General features: G+C 54.7%; 2 protein-coding genes across 2 annotated transcripts; both read left to right on the forward strand.

Annotated features, from left to right (window-relative positions):
• The first annotated feature begins 2,657 nt into the window (after positions 1–2,657).
• On the forward strand, positions 2,658–5,751 carry TMED4 (transmembrane p24 trafficking protein 4). Its single transcript, XM_063139452.1, has 5 exons — positions 2,658–2,827; positions 2,941–3,041; positions 3,503–3,628; positions 4,049–4,195; positions 4,369–5,751. The coding sequence occupies exons 1-5, from the start codon at positions 2,818–2,820 to the stop codon at positions 4,516–4,518; spliced, it is 534 nt and encodes a 177-aa protein (XP_062995522.1). The 5' UTR covers positions 2,658–2,817; the 3' UTR covers positions 4,519–5,751.
• A 202-nt stretch (positions 5,752–5,953) lies between these two features.
• Positions 5,954–16,961, forward strand: DDX56 (DEAD-box helicase 56). Its single transcript, XM_063139451.1, has 14 exons — positions 5,954–6,172; positions 6,258–6,419; positions 6,528–6,688; positions 8,559–8,729; positions 10,931–11,021; positions 11,250–11,494; positions 11,753–11,896; positions 13,271–13,384; positions 14,321–14,415; positions 14,559–14,632; positions 14,988–15,077; positions 15,286–15,391; positions 15,742–15,821; positions 16,639–16,961. The coding sequence occupies exons 1-14, from the start codon at positions 5,969–5,971 to the stop codon at positions 16,732–16,734; spliced, it is 1,833 nt and encodes a 610-aa protein (XP_062995521.1). The 5' UTR covers positions 5,954–5,968; the 3' UTR covers positions 16,735–16,961.
• The last annotated feature ends 798 nt before the right edge of the window (positions 16,962–17,759 follow it).

The raw sequence follows: 17,759 nt of genomic DNA on the forward strand, positions 1-17,759 counted from the left end.
TATCTTTGCGAAATCATGGAAGACGGGTGAAATGCCGGACGACTGGAGGAGGGCTAACATTGTCCCTATCTTCAAAAAGGAGGAACCTGGGAACTACAGACCAGTCAGTCTGACATCCATCCCTGGGAAAATTTTGGAGAAGATTATAAAGAAGTCAATCTGCATTTATTTAATTTATTTATTACATTTATAAACCGCCCCATAGCCGAAGCTCTCTGGGCGGTTTAAGCCCCTTGAAAACTATGCAGTGATTACTAGAAGCCAACATGGATTTGTCAGGAACAAATCCTGTTAGACTAATTCGATCTCATTTTTTGATTGGGTAACCTCCCTTGTGGACTGTGAGAATGCTGTGGACATCGTATATCTTGACTTCAGCAAAGCTTTTGACAAAGTGCCCCATGATATTCTGATTAACAAACTAGCTAAAAGTGGGCTAGATGGAACAACTATTAGGTGGATTCACAGTTGGCTACAGAATCGGACTCAAAGAGTGCTTATCAACGGTACCTTCTCAAACTGGGGGGAGGTAATAAGTGGGGTACCGCAGGGCTCAGTCCTGAGCCAAGTGCTCTTCAACATTTTTATTAATAATTTGGACAAGGAGGTGCAGAGAACGCTTATGAAATTTGCAGGTGACACAAAATTGGGTGGAATAGCTAATACCCTGGAAGACAGAAACAAACTTCAAAGTGATCTTGATAGGCTGGAGTGCTGGGCTGAAAAGAACAGAATGAAATTTAATAGGGATAAATGCCAAGTTCTACATCTAGGAAATAGAAACCAAATGCACAGTTACAAGATGGGGGATACTTGGCTACAAACGAGAAGGATCTTGGAATTGTTGTAGATCACAAGCTGAATGTGAGCCAACAGTGCAATGTGGCTGCAAGAAAGGCCAATGCTATTTTGTGCTGCATTAATAGAAGTATTGCTTCCAAATCGCGTGAGGTACTGGTTCTTCCCTATTCAGCCCTGGTTAGGCCTCATCTAGAATATTGCATCCTGTTCTGGGCACCACATTGAGGGGAGACATGATAGCACTCCACAAATACTTAAAAGGTTGTCACACAGAGGAGGGCCAGGATCTCTTCTCGATCATCCCAGAGTGCAGGACACGGAATAATGGGCTAAAGTTACAGGAAGCCAGATTACGGCTACACATCAGGAAAAACTTCCTGTTAGAACAGTACAACAATGGAACCAGTTACCTAGGGAGGTTGTGGGCTCTCCCACACTAGAGGCCTTCAAGAGGCAGCTGGACAACCATCTGTCAGGGATGCTTTAGGGTGGATCCCTGCATTGAGCAGGGGGTTGGACTCAATGGCCTTATAGGCCCCTTCAACTATACTATTCTATGATTCTAAGGTCACCAGACAGTGTCAATTTCAAGTTCAGGAAAGCAAACTAGAATCCCCTAAGATTAGTAAAAGGGGCTGTCAACTCCTTGAGTTATTCATATATTGTTGCAGCCCTGATGATGTGGACAAGACGCTTGAATCAGTCCGTCCCATCACATGTATGCTTGACCCTTGCCCATCCTGGCTAATCCATTTGGAGTCCACCAGGGGAAGAGCCTTCAGTGTGATGTCTCCCCTCCTATGGAATTCCCTGCCTCTGGAGGTCAGGCAGGCTCCAACCTTGTACTCCTTTCGGCACCTCCTGAAAACATCTTTATTCCAGGAAGCCTTTCCTTAATATGCAGCCTTGAATCTCTGTATTTGCTTCTTTTAAAATTTGTTTTAACTGTTTTATTCTGTTTTTATTTCCATTTTATCTTGTACACCGCTCCAAAAATTTTCATTGGGGAGCGGTATATAAATATTATAAATAAATAAATAATTCGACCTAGCAGAGGTGGATTGGTTGGGTGGGTCCAGAGGGTGGTAAACGCCTCCGTCAGGGAGCAGTGCCTGCAGCCTTGAAAGAGGCTGCAGTGCGCCCTCTCTGGACCCAGGTATGTGAGAACTACCATCCCATCGCTAATATCCCCTTTTGGGGCAAGGTGCTTGCGCGTGTGGTGGCCGTGCAACTCCAGACGTTCTTGGAAGAAACAGATTACCTGGGCCCATTTCAGTCTGATTTCAGACCAGCTGCCATGGGCCCTTCCTCTCTGCCCGCCCTGGCTGCCCCACAGCATCCACCCCACATCCCGCGAGCAGCAGCAGCAGCAGCAGCAGCCCTTGCTCCAGCTTCTCGGCAACAGCCCGACCAGCCGCCGAGGGCCCGCCAAGCAGGCAGCTGCGCCCCCGCTCCCCTGGGAGCCCCCGGCAGCCTCGCGGGGCCGCCTCCTCCCTTCCCTTCCCTTCCCGGCTTCGCCCCAAGGGAGGCCTGGCTCCTTCGGCGGGTGGGCCGGGGCCTCTCCGGGGCCTGGGGGCGCTTCGCCCCAGCTGCCGTCCGCACGTGTCCTGCGGGCGCTCCGCGATGCACCGGAGCCGCCGCCGCCGCCGCAGCAGGGCAGGTGCGCGCGCTTTGGAGGAGCGGCTTTCCCAGGCCTTCTGCGCCTGCGCGGGACGGGCGCCGGCGCTTTCCGAGCTGGCGCGCAAGCGCGAGCTTCTATTTCCGGGTCGGGCCTCGTGACGTGCGCTTGCGCTTGCGCGGCGCTCACCCAACTCGGGGCCTGCGCGGCGACTGGCCTCTATGGCGGGCGGCGGAGGGCGCTCGGGGGTCCGCGCGGCTGCTGCGGCGCCCGCTTGGGCCTGGCGGCGCCTGGCGCTGCTGCTGCTCCTGGGCGCGGGCCGCGGGGCCCTCGCGCTCTACTTCCACATCGGGGAGACCGAGAAGCGCTGCTTCATCGAGGAGATCCCCGACGAGACCATGGTCATCGGTGAGGGGCTGGGGGCTGGCGGGGCCGGGCGGGCGGGCGGGTGGGCGGGTGGCCCCTGGCTGGCCCCGGCTGGCCCCGGCCCCGCTGACTCGCCTCCCCTTCTCCTCTTGCAGGCAACTACCGGACGCAGATGTGGGACAAGCAGTCCGAGGCCTTCCTGCCCTCCACGCCGGGCCTGGGCATGTTTGTGGAGGTCAAGGACCCTGACGGGAAGGTGAGGAGGGCGCCGGCGTCGGCGGCCTTAGCCCAAACCGCCGCCAGGCGAGCGCGGCCGCCCGTGCAGCGCTTCGCGTTTCTCCGGCTGCAGCAATGTGAGGGCAGCTGCCAACCGAGCCGGGCCCAACACATGCCAGGAAGGGCCTCGGCTGCTGCCAGCCGGAGAAATCAGCCCCCTCCCCCTTGGTTCGGTAGGGAAGCCTCTGTTCCCCTCAGCCTCCTTCTCCCTGGACCGACACCTGTCCCGTGGAAGCGTAAAAGCGAGTGGACGCGCTCCGCTGGCCTGCCGTGGAGGGCTTGGGTTGCAGCCCTGCCCCTGTCCACCCTCCTCTCAAGTGGTGGGGGTAAGCCATTGCCCCAGAGGAAATGGGTCCACCCAGGATCCCAAGGGGAGAAGGCTGCTGTGACTCCCAAGAGGCTGCAGTTGAGACGTTTCTTTTCTGACCTTCAATGCTTCAGGTGATTCTTTCCAGACAGTATGGCTCAGAGGGCCGTTTTACCTTCACTTCGCACACCCCCGGGGAGCACCAGATCTGCCTCCACTCCAACTCTACCCGCATGGCACTTTTTGCAGGGGGGAAATTGGTAAGCAAGCGCCTGCCTTCAGTGCACTTTATCATGCCAATCTTACTCAGTCACAGCAGGACTTTCAGACACCATTTATCTTCTCAAGCAACTCTGTTCCTCCCCCATCCTTATTATTTCTTGATTAAAGCAAGAGATGCTTGACAGAGCTATGCAAGTTGGTGTAGAACACCAGTTTCATTGGTTTGCTTTCTTTACCTTATCCAGTTTCTAGCCACTCTTATTTATTTATGACATTTGTATACCATTCCACATCTAGATAGGTTCCAGAGCAGTGAACAATTAAAAAATCCTGGAAGGCCTCCAGAGTATTGTTTATTACTGAGCAATTGGGATGGGAAGGAAAGAGCCCAGATAGGACTGTGGAGCAAGGGCAGTGACCAGGGACTTGTTGCTGACCGTATGCTGTTTTGTGTTCAGCGAGTGCACCTGGATATCCAAGTTGGGGAGCACACCAATAATTACCCTGAGATTGCAGCCAAGGACAAACTGACAGAGCTGCAGTTGAGAGCAAGGCAGCTTTTGGACCAGGTGGAGCAGATCCAGAAGGAGCAGAACTACCAAAGAGTGAGAAGCTCTCATAAAACTTGAATATATGTGGGTGGAAGTGACAGAATGGGGCATCCACGAGTATCATTCTGGTTAGTTCCCACCCTACATCTGCAAGTCAGACCCAGCTTTGTAGATGGGGGAGGGTGGGCTGTCAGTTCTGACTCCTAACTGCTGTGTTTGCTTTGTAGTACCGAGAGGAGAGATTCCGTATGACCAGTGAGAGTACCAATCAACGGGTGTTGTGGTGGTCCATCGCCCAGACAGTCATCCTCATCCTCACAGGTATTTGGCAGATGAGACATCTCAAGAGCTTCTTCGAGGCGAAAAAACTGGTTTAGCCCTTTTGAAAACACTGGCACTATTTATCAAATGTTTCCCATCGTCAGCTTTCATCTTGACCTTCCTGGATTTGCTAGAACATGGAAATGAGATGGGAACACAACACGGAATGACCCTGGCCAGTGCTTGAGGACTCCCTCTCCGCAGATAACCTCTCTACGAAAGCTTATTCTGTTCCACTTCATATTTTCCTGTGTTAGAGCAAGAGACACTCATGTTGAGTGAGGCGGGGATAGTCTCAGTTGCAAACACACACACACACACACACACACACACACACACACGGGTCATTCTGAGAAGGAGATGTTGCTTTCAAAGGCTGACCTTTTCCCTTGTACTATCCCGATTGTTGCAAGTGGCTTAGAAGTTTCTGTGCTGTGGCTCCCAACTTTCAAGTACTGCTCTTAATAGGAGCAGTGGAGGCAGCCCTTAAGAGTAGAGAACTACCCAGAAGGGAAATATTAAGTTTGTACTAGAATGCTTTGTTTTTTCTAATACCTACATGGTCTTGGGGACTGCTTTCCACAACAGCAATAATCAAAATCTGTGTTGGGTCTTGTTTCCGTCAGCTTCAGGAGCAAATGGTCTCTTGCAAAATCCTCACCAGCATCGGCTTCTATCTCCCTTCCAAAGTTTTTCTGTCCTGTTTTCCAGTTAATGAGGGGTTAACAGAATCAGCTCCCAGATTTGTTTTAAGTGCTGGTTTACAGCTTCTTGAGCCTGGGCTAAGATTGCTAGGGAGGTGGCTTTCTCTAGGTGTGCATATGGCAGAACACTGCCTCTAGCTGGGATGGCAGCAAGCCTAGGGGAGGCAGCATTCAGTGTGCTGGCACTCCCATATCCCTTGGAGCTTTGTTTCAGCCTTTCAGGAGTTGGGGGAGAGGTCTGCAGGTATCCAAATAATGGCCTGTTGTTTGAGGGACAGCAGAGCTGGAATTTTAGAGCATGACACTGTGCATGTTCAGACAGGTAGGACTTATATTTGTCTGAGCAACTCCCAGCATGCCCAGTCAGCATGGCTGGGTAGGGGATGCTGGGAATTGTAGGGCTTATTTCTGTCTGGACATGCTAGGGTTGTGCATTTGAACTGGGCGATTGGAAATGCGTTTTCTCCTCCCCTCTGGCCATGGCACAAAGGCGTTTCTATTGTTCCCTGACTTGGAAGGCAAATTCTAAACAACCTTGATCGTTGTTGCTGTTTTGGAGTGAAATAAAGCCTTTCTGGAAGAAAACGACTTTCTCATCTGTTTGGGTGGGCGTGGGAGCGTACAAGCGGTGCTCTTGGCTGCTTCGCACGTAGCTGGGCAGGATCCGAGGCCGCCTTCTCGGGGGAGGATCACCTAGGCTGCTCGTGTCCGGCGCAGCCTCCGGAAGCCACGATGCGCCCTGCTAGCGGCCACCTGGCTCGTGTTCGTCACCCGGGCTCCCGGAGGGGGCTCCGCGAACGGGATGCGGACGGCGGAAGGGCTCCTGGCCGCCCCGACAGAAGCGTCTCGGGGGAAACTGTTCCCTGACTGGCCGCCTGAGGGCGGCAGCGGGCTCCGTGCGCAGGCGCGGCGTCCTGCTTCCGGCCTGGGAGGAAGTCCGCGGAGGCACATGGCGGAGACGCAGCAGAGCTTTGCCCACCTGGGGCTGGACGCGCGCATCCTCCAGGTACGGCCGCGAGCCGGGGGGGCGACGGCGGGGCAGGCTCCCCCTCTCCTCTCCTCCGGCCCTGACCGAGCTCCTTCCTCCCCAGGCGCTGGGCGACCTGGGCTGGGCCCGGCCGACGCTGATCCAGGCGCAGGCCATCCCGCTGGCCCTGGAGGGCAAAGACCTGCTGGCGCGCGCCCAGACGGGCTCCGGGAAGACGGGCGCCTACGCCGTGCCCCTGCTCCAGCACCTCCTGCGCGGGAAGGCGGTGAGCCTGGGGTCGCGCGCGGGCGCGGTGGGTGGGGTGGGGGCGTCCGGGGCACGCGGCCGCCGGGGCTCTGCCCGCCGCCTCTGACGGGGCTCTCTTTCATCGCAGTCCGCGCTGGTGGCGGCCCAGGCCGTGCGAGGCCTGGTCTTGGTGCCCACCAAGGAGCTGGGCCAGCAAGTGCTGCAGGTGCTCCGGCAGTTGGCCGCCTACTGCGCCCGCGAGGTGCGCGTCGTCGACGTCTCTGGCCAGGCGGAGCTGGCGGCGCAGAGGTGAGAAGCCGCGCAGCGGGGCCCTCCTGGCCAGCTCTTCCGCGCTGGGGGGTTTGGCGCCCCAGGGGGCAGGGGCAGCCCCCTTCTCCCCCCCTCGCCCGCCCGCCCCGTGCGCCTTCATCCCAGCAAAGCACGCCTTGGCACGGAGGCGTCCCTCGCAAGGGGCGCGTCCACGAGAAGCCTGGGAAGCCAGGCTGTGGGTCAGGGCAAGGAACCGCCCTGCTCTCAAGTAAGCCTGACCCTGCATCCCACAGCGAGTGCATGCCCCCCACCCCCGCCGAGCCATCTCTTGCCTCCCTCCCCGCCCCCAATGCAGCGCCCTCCTCTCACGGACGCTGAGCGCCCCCCTTTCTCCGCCTGGCTTATTCCTCTGGCTCCTTCTTGACCATCCTGCTACTTCACTTCTGTGGGATTACAGGCTGCTGCCTCCTTCGCTTAGGCCCACACTTCCTGTGATGTCTTGAGGCAGAAGGATGAGCCCTCTTGACCCCAAACTCCTTGTTGCTTTATGCTGATTGGCTAGCCACTGAACCTCAAAGAGGATAGGCTAGTACTTTACTCCGATGGTTTTTTCATCTTCGAAATCCCCTGTAACCAGGAAGGTACCACAGGGTCCTTTTTTAGGTAAAACACAAGGGGAGCCACGTCCCAAGCGGAGCGCCCGTCTCTGTCTTTCTGGGCCCATCCTCTGAACGCTCATCTAGCCTAGACGAAGCAGAAGCAGGCAAAAAACCCTCGTTTCTGGCTGCTGGCATTAGCCCTCGCCTCCTTTCAGAGCTTTAAAAAGAGGTCTAACCTGAACCTCTGTGGGCCAGGTGAAATTTGCTGCAGCCCAGGGGCTGGAGGTGATGCTCCAACCATGTTCTAGGTCACGGGGGTGGGGGGTGGGGGGGATGTGGCCTGCAGGCATAGTTTGGTTTAGCGGGTTTGTGATTAGATTTTATTTTAACTAATTTTTTAAATAGCGAAATTTAGTGTTTTATTGATTTTTTAGAAATTGAAGAATTAGGCTTTTATTTCTAAAACAAACAAACACACCAGTCTACGTGTTTTAAAAAAACGTTGCGTTTTATCCACCCTGGTTCCAGATGAGAGGAGGTTCCTCTGAAAGTAATGCTGCTGTGGCTGAGCTGGGGATGGGAAAGGAGACAGCTCCCCCCTCCCCTCCCCTCCCCCAGTGTTTCATGTGAGCAAGAAGCCGAGTGTAGCCTTAGCGCTTGTTTTCCTTCCAGAGTTCATCCTCAAGATACAAGATAATGTTATAGAAAAAAAATGGGTAGAAAAGTGGTCACGCGGTTCCCTCCGTGTTGTAGATGATGCCAGCAGTGACACGACAGGGAACAAGCATGAGGGCTCCATGGTGAGGGCCTAGTTGGGTGGGCAGGCAGAGCAGCTTGTGAGGAGGGGAGGGTGCTCCCCCCCCCCGGTAGAAGGGCATCTTGCTTGGGGACCACCCCTGAGCGGGAAGAGGGAATGGAGCTGCACTGCAGCCTGTAGGGCCCAGTTGGAGGAACCCTTGGATGCCTTTTGCAGAGAAGCAGCAGCTGTGTTGGTCTGTTGTAGCAGAAGCAATGATGAATCTTGTGGCACTTTAGAAACAAATGTATTTTCCTCACCATACACTTTCATGGACGCTGTTCTCTTCATCAGATGCAGGAAAGGTCTCCGCTTCTTCCCCATCAGAGGCTTCTGGCCATTACTAACCCGGAGAGAGCTGGCTAGCAGCATTTGGAATAGCGATGTTGTTCCAGGATTGGCTCTGGTTGCATCCCTGCATGCGCACACCCACACCGCCCCAGCATCCCTTCAAGGACATGCCCTTGATGTATCTGCCAAGAGTCCTTCTACGTTTTGCCTTTTTTGCCTTCAGACCCCTCTTGATGGAAAAGCCAGATGTCGTGGTGGGGACCCCATCTCGGGTCCTGGTTCACTTGCAGGCCCAGAGCCTGAACTTGCAGGACTCCCTGGAAATCTTGGTGATGGATGAAGCGGACCTGCTGTTTTCCTTTGGCTTTGAGGAAGACTTGAAGAGTCTGCTCTGGTAAGTTTGTTCTGGCTTTGAAGGACTGGGGCCTGCCTGTGACTTTGAGAAAGGTGGGGGAGACTCACAAGGTGTCCCTGCAGCCTTAGGAGGTGCCGCTGCTCAGGCCTTCGCCTCGCTCAAAGCGTCTTTGAGAGGAGAGTACAACAGTCGACTGACTACATGTAAGATAGACTTTCTTGTCTGGTGCTGCATTTGTGCTTTTGTTTAAGTGGCTCAGCCATGGGGGTGGGGGCTAGACATTGGGATTGCCCTTTTGCTCATGGCCAGTGAAATTTCTTTGCTGCTGTTTCCTCTGATAGGCCTTGGCATATCATGTGCTCTGGCAGTGGAATCCCTGTGGTCCCCATAGCAACACCAACACAGATTTTGGATTCGTGCATTCATGGTTCCAATCTCTGCACGGTGATGGGAAACTCCTTCATGAGGTCATCCCTGCTATGCACTCAGAGCAACCTACCAGACGCAGGGTTACCCGTTGAATGAGCTTCAGTGGTGCAAGTGCCAACCTCCCAAGAATCCCTGCACACAGGTACAAATCAGCTCATACTATGAAATCAGCCCAGACAGACAGGCAAACACACACGTTACGGATAATCTCCCTTTTGATTCTGCAATGCAAAGGGCAGGGCATGCAGCCAAACCATCCAGGTAGCTTTCAGTGTGCAGGCCTGCATGGAAGGCAGAAAGATCTGGTTGTGTCTTTCTGCCTTGGAGAAGGGAGGAATTGTGAAGCTACAGCTACGCTATTTTAGCCCACAGCACATAACTCCAGAGGGCAAAATGGGAGAAACAGGTTCAACTCTGCCAGGGTAAAAACAAGGCCAAAGCCATTTTCTGCATGCCTGGCCAGTGTCAGTGTGACATGGCAAAGACAAAAGAGGGAATTGCCAGAACTCATGCCAGAACTCATGCTACACATGCCACAGATCTATCAGGCATTTGTCTCTCCCCGGCAGCCAGCAGGGTCAGGGCATTCAGGAGGTGCGCTAGCCCAGTATAAGAGCACTGGTCCTTCCACCCAGGAAATCCCAGGCCCATATCCTCGAAGTTGTTGCTCTAGGAGAACATATTGTCCACCACCACCCCTGTCCCACCCCACTCTGATTTCAAGTGACTGCTTCCGTCATCATGGTGGCTGTGCTAAGATTGCTTGTGAGCTCAGTGGAGATGGCCCTCTTGGCCTTGCTAGAGTTCAGTTGGCTGATGGGTGAAGGCATTGCAGACCATGAGCCCTATCAGATCAGAACTTGCTGGGACACTCTCCCATTGAAACTCCCATTTTGGCAGGACTGGCCCTACCATTAGGCAGAGCGAGGCAGTGAGTTTGGGTGTCACGAAAGGGCAGCAAATGTGTTGAGACTGTACTTTTACTATCAGGGAGGGGAGGAGGCCTCTGTTGGGTTTTCTGGTTCAGATGCCAAAATAACTCGGCTGTACTTGAGTACTGTGGATTTTGATGGGGCAGGGTGATTCGTTGCTCTGCCGCCATCAGCAAACAGTCTTGCCAGTGGTGGGAAGGCCTCCCTGTCTGCTGATGTCCATTCCCAGGGAAACATTAGTGGGGCAAAGTACAAGCGTGAACGGATCACCCTAACAAAAGGGTGTTCTGAAAGAAAGATCCATGGATGTGATGGTCCGTCTTCTTGGGCCTGCTGTATGCCTGTGCCTTTGAATACCAGATAGCAGGGCTGGAGACGTGGTTTAACTCACTGCGCCTTGCGTTACCGAGACTCATTATGTAGGGGTTATATATGCTTGCAAATACACTGCGGGGGTCCAAGTGAAAGGTTGACAATCACAAAAGAGAAAAGGGGCAGCTCTAAGCACAACTCAACACCTCAAAAGAATACTGCAAACATGTTTTTTTTAATGAACTGGTGAAATGTTCTTATTAGACTTTTACAGGCTCATCATTGTTTATTAATTTATTAAATACATTGAATGCATGCATGCATTGCTTCCCACCGTGAAAAGCAGTCTGGAAGACTTGTACGGTATAGAAACCCACGATAGGGAACACGCAGACCCATCAATATAAATCATAATTGGAGCTATTATGCCTACAGTGATCTGTCATGAATGTTGTGGAGACCCTGAGTGGGCTACTGTTGGTTGCCAAGTGCCAGGCAAGGTGGCCTTTGATTCGGCCCGCAAGGCCAATTCCGCTGACTTTCTGTGTGGTTTTGTTTTATCTCCAGCCACTTGCCCAAGATCTACCAGACCTTCATCATGTCTGCCACCTTCAATGAGGACGTGCAAGCGCTGAAGGAGCTCGTGCTGCACAACCCTGTAAGGGGGGTGGGTGAGTGGGTGGCAGAAACAAGGCCGAGGGCTGGGTTCCCCTTGCCCCATTCACCTGGGAGGGTGACTCTTTGCAGAATACCAGCCTATGAGTTGTTTCCGTGGTTGACCCAAACTCCTCGGATCTGTGGCCCAGAGAGGGAGGGAGCCAAGCACCTGGCGGGATGGGGGCAGTCCAACAGCCGGCGCGTCTGTTTCCACACGTCTCCTGTGTAGGTGACGCTCAGGCTGCAAGAATCACAGCTGCCAGACAGCTCCCAGCTGAGCCAGTTCCAGATTCAGTGTGAGAGTGAGGAGAACAAGTTCCTGCTGCTGTATGCGCTGCTGAAGCTCTCGCTGGTCCGGGGGAAAGTCATCCTCTTTGTCGGCACCATTGAGCGCTGCTACCGCCTCAAGCTCTTCCTGGAGCAGTTCAGCATCCCTGCCTGTGTGCTAAATTCGGAGTTACCCGTCCAGTCCCGGTGAGCCGTGGCAGGGTTCAGCCGTTGGTGGGGGCTGCGCTTGAGAGACCTGGGAGGCGGGAAGAAGGGCTGCCGTTCAGGGGCATCCTTGTCTCGTGACGCGGCAGGCGTGATCAGGCAGCTCCTGCTGGGCCGGGCCGGCTCCTGCATGCGACGGCTCGTAAGCTGCGGGGGTGGGGGTGAGGCTGAGTTTGGCTTGGGCTCTGAAGGAAACCTGCAGGCACAAGCTGACTGGCCGCCCCTCCCGTCGTCTTCCAGGTGCCACATCATCAGCCAGTTCAATAAGGGCATCTGCGATTACATCGTTGCGACAGACGAGCAAGACCTGGCGGAGCCGGAGGGGTCAGGAGAAGGCAGCAGCAGGAGGAGGACGGGTCGGAGGAAGGGCACCAAAGCAGAAAAGTAAGTTTGGCTGGAGAGTCCCAAATACTGGAGATCATTTAAGAATAGGTCACCTTTCGCAGGAGAGCTCCTTTCAAGGCAGCGTACGAAGAAAAGCTATAAAACAATCGGACGTGATATGTAGTTGACTCAAGTAGCAACATGAAACACTGCATTCCAACAAACCAGAACTCATAAATAGAGATGTAAAATTTCCAGAAATTTTGAAGCCATGGAAAAATGTTTTTTTTCCGGAAAAAAACGAAAAATTTTGGGAAAATTGAAATAATGCAATATTAGCACTTTTTACAGATTGGTTTGGCGTAAAATCATTACATTTGGTATATTAAAACTAGTATATTTAAACAATTATTACAGATTTAATTTACTTTTTTTACTTTTTTTTGGTAACAAATGGAGCTACAAGCTCCTGAACTGTTAGGAACACCTGAACTGTAAGGAACATCTTTGGTTCTGCCAGTTTATGAACAGCAGGCAAAAAACAATTTTAAAAAACAGAAAAAACCACTAACATTAGTAACAAAGAAAATTATTTATGTTTCCGCTAGTCTTCCAGTGTCAAGACATAAAGCCCCCAGTCCCATAAAAAGAACTGAGAAAAATGAGGGAGACACACCAAGATTCAATGAATGTGAATGAAATTTAATCAGACTCATTTTCTGACCTATAGCTAGCAGTATTAGTTTCAGTCTCTGCTTCAATGGCAGTGCTGCCCTCTAGAGGCAGAAATGCATCTTGCTCTTGCATTTGAGAGTTGTAGTCTCAGTTTGCAACCTAGGACTTGCTTGTCCTTGGTGCACAGACATTGTAATAATTTGATACTGTACAGTTTTTCGAAATCATTTGGAGAATTAAATATCTGAACACCTTGTCTTAAACATTTTATTCATCATGCTAAAATAAAACATCCCGTAATCTGTCCCCCCCCCTTTTTTTTTTCAATTTTTCGGAAACCCCCCCAAAAAGGCTTTGGAAAAAACTGGTTTCCCCCAAAAATTTTCCAGTTTTTTTCTGGGCCTTCACGTCTCTACTCATAAAACATAGAACAGCACTCAATTAGAGGCGGATGGAAACCTCCAGGCATTGTTCCATGTCAGAAGGGTAGCCAAGTGCATGTCCTCTGGAAGAGCATTCTGTAGGGAAGGGGCCAAGACAGAGAGGGGAAAGGCCCTGTCTTTTGCTCTTGCCAATGTGCAGGGCCTCCGGGGCTGATCAGAGGGCATTCCGGTGCAAGCAGTCCTTCAGATAGTCTGGTCCCCAACCACTTAGGGCTGCAGGATTCTCTCGAGGCCCAACTGGGCATGTTCCTTGGCTTGCTGGCTGGGAAAGAACAGCCTTGCCCTCTCTTCACCTCACTGCTGCCTTCCCTTTCAGGGGCAAAGACCAGGAATATGGAGCCTCGCGGGGTCTTGACTTCCAGAATGTCTCTGCTGTCTTCAACTTTGACTTCCCTCCTTCAGTCGAGTCTTACATCCACCGAGCAGGCAGGTCAGGTGCCAGGAATGGGAGCCTCACATTCACTGACTTGTGAAGCTTCATATCTGTAGGATGAGGGAGCCAAACTCCAACTGAGTTTCTGAAGGAAGGGCAGCCTTGTGACTTGGCCCAGGTGCACCGGTACTCTGAGGAGCGCCTGAAGCTACCTGGCACCAGATCTGGTTTCTTCTGAAACTCCTCTTTGAGTCAGTTTAAAGGGGCAAAAATTTCTGTTCCAATTTTGGAAGTTGTTGGGTCTCTCTTTTCCTTTTCGGGTTGGGATCAGGGGACGTTTTGGTCCTGTGCCGTTTCCCGGCCTGCCTTGTTGCCATATGCAGTTTTTCATTTCCTAGAATCCAAAATGGCGGTGCACAGAATCTGATTCTGTCTCTGGGGCACTGCATCTTTCACTTGAAAATCCCCAGAAGCTGCCTTGTGAAGATCTGGACAATGTCCGGAGGCATTTCCAGCCGAGGGGTCTTGGCTCGGGCGCGATGCTGGTGCTCTACGCAGGTCTTTGCCCTGCCCCGGAACCGACGCAGGCCCATTGGGCTCATTTGCAGGTTGCCAGCTTCTGACTCTCCCTTGTGAGGAGGATAGATGCCTTTGGGGCTAAATTGTCTTTGAGGGAATCTAAGCAGCAGAAACGCCTTTGCATGTAGCAAAGTAGCCATGTGGAACCCCCAAATATTTCATCTTGGGGACTGGGCTCACATCCCCGGCTGTGGCTGGAGAGGCCAGTCCGAGGGTCAGGGCTTGCATGGCGAGGGTGTCCGTCCCCTGCGTGCTCCATCCGCAGCTGCTGGCAGCTCCGTCGGCCTCGGCTCCCCTTGCGGCCCTGATACCTGCGAGGCTTCCCTTGCCTCTGCCGCTCCGAGGCTCTTGGTGCCCCAGGCATGGACTCCGCTCTTTGCCTGCGCCTGACTCGTCTTTCCTCGTCTCTTGCAGGACGGCTCGGGCCAACAACCCAGGCACCGTCTTGACTTTTGTGTCACCCTCTGAGACTGCCCTGCTGGCCAGGATGGAGGCGGCACTCACAGGAGGTGGGTGCGAGGGGAGCTGCCCGGAGGCATGCCCCAGTGTTCCGGGGCCTGGGGCTGAGCGTGGGTGGGGAAGGGGGATCCCCACGGTGGAGTTGCCCTGCCCAGTGGGCGAAGTGCCTTTCCTCTGTCCCCTTTGTCCACAGGTAGCGACGAAACCACCTTACGGCCCTACCAGTTCCGGATGGAGGAGATTGAGGGGCTCCGCTACCGCTGCCAGGTGGGGGTGCCCTGGGGTGCTGAGGGCAAGGAGTGCGCTGGCCAGCAGGAGGCCTCGTGGCAGGGGGGTCAGCTGCCCCGTGTGCCTTCAGCCTCTTCTGGAGCCTGGCCCTGAAATCCCAGGCAGGCAGGGAGGGAGGGTTGCACAGCCAGAAGGAGCCACTTCAGGTGGTTCCTGTGGGATCCTCAACATTGACACACTGCACTGGGGGCAGGGTGGTGGGGGAAGCCCCTGTGATCCACTGGGGGTCCTTTCTTCTACCCCCTCGGGGGTATTTCAGCTATAGTTGGGGTTGTGGCCTTGTGGGTGGAGTACATCCCACATAACAGGCCCCGATGACCCTCTTTCCTCCCAGGATGCCATGCGCTCAGTCACGAAGCAGGCAATCAAGGAAGCTCGGCTCCGTGAGATCAAAGAGGAATTGCTCAACTCTGAGAAACTGAAGGTATCTTGAGGGGCCAGTGTGGGAGAAGAGGTGAAGGTGCGCCCTTCAGCTGGACGCCACGTCCTTCTCTCCCGCCCCTTGCTGGTTCTCTGGCCCTTTCCGGCAGCACACGTGCCTGGCACTGCTTGGGACTGCGTTTGAGGAGGGGGTGGACTTGGAGGGAGAGGCCGCTGGTGGCAGCTGCTCTTGCCAATGGTTTCTTCCCCAGACGTACTTTGAAGACAACCCTCGGGACTTGAGTCTGCTGCGCCACGATAAGCCCCTTCACCCGGCTGTCATCAAGCCCCACCTGCGCAACGTGCCACAGTACCTGGGTAGGACGGACAGGGGGCTTGGTGCTGAGTCTCCATTGCCGGAGGGCGGGGAGGGAAAGGGCTGGAAGTAGCCCTGGGCCCAGGAAGAGAGGGGGCTCCCTGCCCCTGGTGTGTGGCCACGCCCCTCCCTCCCTCCCTCCGTGCACTTGGGGGCCTGGTTCGGTCCTCTCGCGGTGCCTTTTGCCATAGAGGACCTCCCGGGCTCCTCACGCTGACGCTGCTGCTTCCACATTGGGGGGGCGGGTGGGAAGCAGAGCCAAAAGGGACTGCATCTTTCGCGTGTTGGCATTGGCTGGGGGCGGGGCCTTCTCTTCAGCTCACAGCCAGCAGCCGCCTCTCCCTCTCCGCAGTGCCTCCTGCTCTCCGGGCTGTAGCTCAGCCCCTCATCGGGAAGCGCAAGCGCCAGAAGCCTCTGCCCCGCAGCGCCAAGGTTTGTGCCCGTCCCTGCTTGCCCTTCGGCGGGGTGACCGGCTCTTGCGCAGCTCTTGGGGCTTTTCTTCCCAGGTGCTTTCTTCTGCCCCTTCCTCCCTCCCTCCCTCCTCCTTGGGGAACAAGACTTTTGCCATTCTGTGCATCTGAGCTGCTCTCGAGCGATGGTCACCTGCTGTTGGCTGCCCTGTGGGTCGGGGAGGGGAGGGGAAACCCATCCTGGCTGTGAAAAGGGTGTTCTTGGGGGCTTCCCGGCCCATTCAGCAGCAAGGGCTGGCTCCCCTCGGTGCAAGATCCAGCGGTTTATGGGTTTGTGTGTCGACATAGGCCAGGGGAGACTCCCTGGCTGATGTTGGGCCGGCCACTCTCTCAGCCCAGCCGGCCTCCCAGGGCTCTTGGGCAACCCAGGAAGCTGCCTTACCCTGAGCCAGACCTGCTGACACAGACTGGCAGCTATAGCTCTCCAGGGTTTCAGGTGGGAGTTTTTCCAGCACTACCCAGAGATGCCGGGAATTGAACCTGGGACCGTTGGCATGCAAAGCAAGTGGGAGGGAAGATGAGTAGCTAAGGCCACCCGCCCAATTTTGAGACACTCCTGCCATGGCAGTCCTGTGCACCAAGCGTGGGACCCACGTGCTGAGAACAGATGGGGCTGGCAAGTGTCTCCGGGGCTGCAGGGTCCAGCGCCTAAGCCAGAGGAGTCCCCGTGGGAGCCGCCTAGCGTTTGGCGCTGTGGCGGGGGACTGGCGCCGTGGCCACCTGCGCCTCCCTGGGGGGCCCTTTCCTGCCCCCACCTCTCTCCTGTCTCTTCCTTGCAGGGCCAGAAGAACCCACTGTGCAGCTTCAAGTCCAGAAAGCAGAGATCACGGGCTTCAGTCAAGAGGCTGAAGGCCCCCGGAATGCCTGGCCCTTAGCCGTGGCCTCGGGAGAGACGGCGTGGATGTACGGATTGGGGCGGGGAGGAGGTCTGCTCAGGGGGCCTCTTTCTCTCCCCCCCAATTCCTGCTGGGACTGTGCTTTTGCCAGAATGAAAACCATTGAAGATGTGTTTGTACCTGATTACAACTGTGTAGTTTTCTAAGGACTTTTCAGCCCCCACTCCATGTCTCAGAAGAAAATTAAAGTGGTTGTACACAGTTAACTTTTCCAGTTAGCTTTTGAGTGACTTGAGTGCTCTAACAAGTCTTCTGGATTTTGGGCTCATTCTGGCTGCTGGGAGGGGTTGGCTGTGTGTGCTCTGTGTACCTGCCTTCCTGGGTCAGAGCTGGGCCTTTGTACTCACCATCTTCTCTCTGGTGTCAGAGACTTCCCGACTTCTGGCTGTTCAGGGATGGTGGATGCAGGCCTCTGGCATGGAGGCCCGGGCCCCTTGCTTTGCCTACCTCTTGTGTGAAGTAGTTTGTTCTTGTAGGTCCGGTTGCTCCCCTGGGTGGGGACCAGAAGCGGTGTCCTGTAAGGCACCCGGGTTGAATGTCTCCCTGCCCCAGCTACTCGTCTATTCTAACTCAGCTATTTTCTGTAAGTCGCGTTGTCCTATGTGACGCCACCAAGGTGCCTTTCAGGCATTCCTCCAAGCTGACTAAATGGCGTGTGTGTTTGTATGCTTCCGCTGGCCCTGAGCCAGGGGCCAGCTCCCCACCCCCGCTGTGTCCTCTCGCCAGCTGCACCCCACCCCTGCCCTTTGTTCTCTGGGCCCATCATGGCAGGCGAAGCCAGAGGGTGTCCCAGGTCAGCATCGGCTGTGGTGGTGGTGATGATGGTGAGGGCGGCCTTTTGCCTAGATATCTGATTGAGCTCCTAGTATCCCGGGGGCGTGCGCTGCGGCCATTGTTCCAGTCGCGTCTGCTCTCGCGGAGAGGTCCCTATCTGCAGCAGGGCTGAGGCACGATAGCTTAGTGCGCACCTTGGGCTAGCCTGCTGCCGGGGATGGCGATGGGTG

The sequence above is a fragment of the Elgaria multicarinata genome, chromosome 12 (genome assembly GCF_023053635.1).
Source record: "Elgaria multicarinata webbii isolate HBS135686 ecotype San Diego chromosome 12, rElgMul1.1.pri, whole genome shotgun sequence".
Lineage (NCBI taxonomy): Eukaryota > Metazoa > Chordata > Lepidosauria > Squamata > Anguidae > Elgaria > Elgaria multicarinata.

What these genes read in the sequence shown, in the direction of transcription:
- TMED4 (XM_063139452.1), top strand. An exon ending in TTTTTGCAGGGGGGAAATTG is followed by an intron (nt 3,629 to 4,048) that starts GTAAGCAAGCGC and finishes TTTTGTGTTCAG; the next exon opens with CGAGTGCACCTGGATATCCA. An exon ending in AGGAGCAGAACTACCAAAGA is followed by an intron (nt 4,196 to 4,368) that starts GTGAGAAGCTCT and finishes TTTGCTTTGTAG; the next exon opens with TACCGAGAGGAGAGATTCCG.
- DDX56 (XM_063139451.1), top strand. Translation starts at nt 5,969, where the DNA reads ATGCGGACGGCGGAAGGGCTCCTGGCCGCCCCGACAGAAGCGTCTCGG. An exon ending in AGCTCGTGCTGCACAACCCT is followed by an intron (nt 11,022 to 11,249) that starts GTAAGGGGGGTG and finishes TCTCCTGTGTAG; the next exon opens with GTGACGCTCAGGCTGCAAGA. An exon ending in TCAACTCTGAGAAACTGAAG is followed by an intron (nt 15,078 to 15,285) that starts GTATCTTGAGGG and finishes TTTCTTCCCCAG; the next exon opens with ACGTACTTTGAAGACAACCC.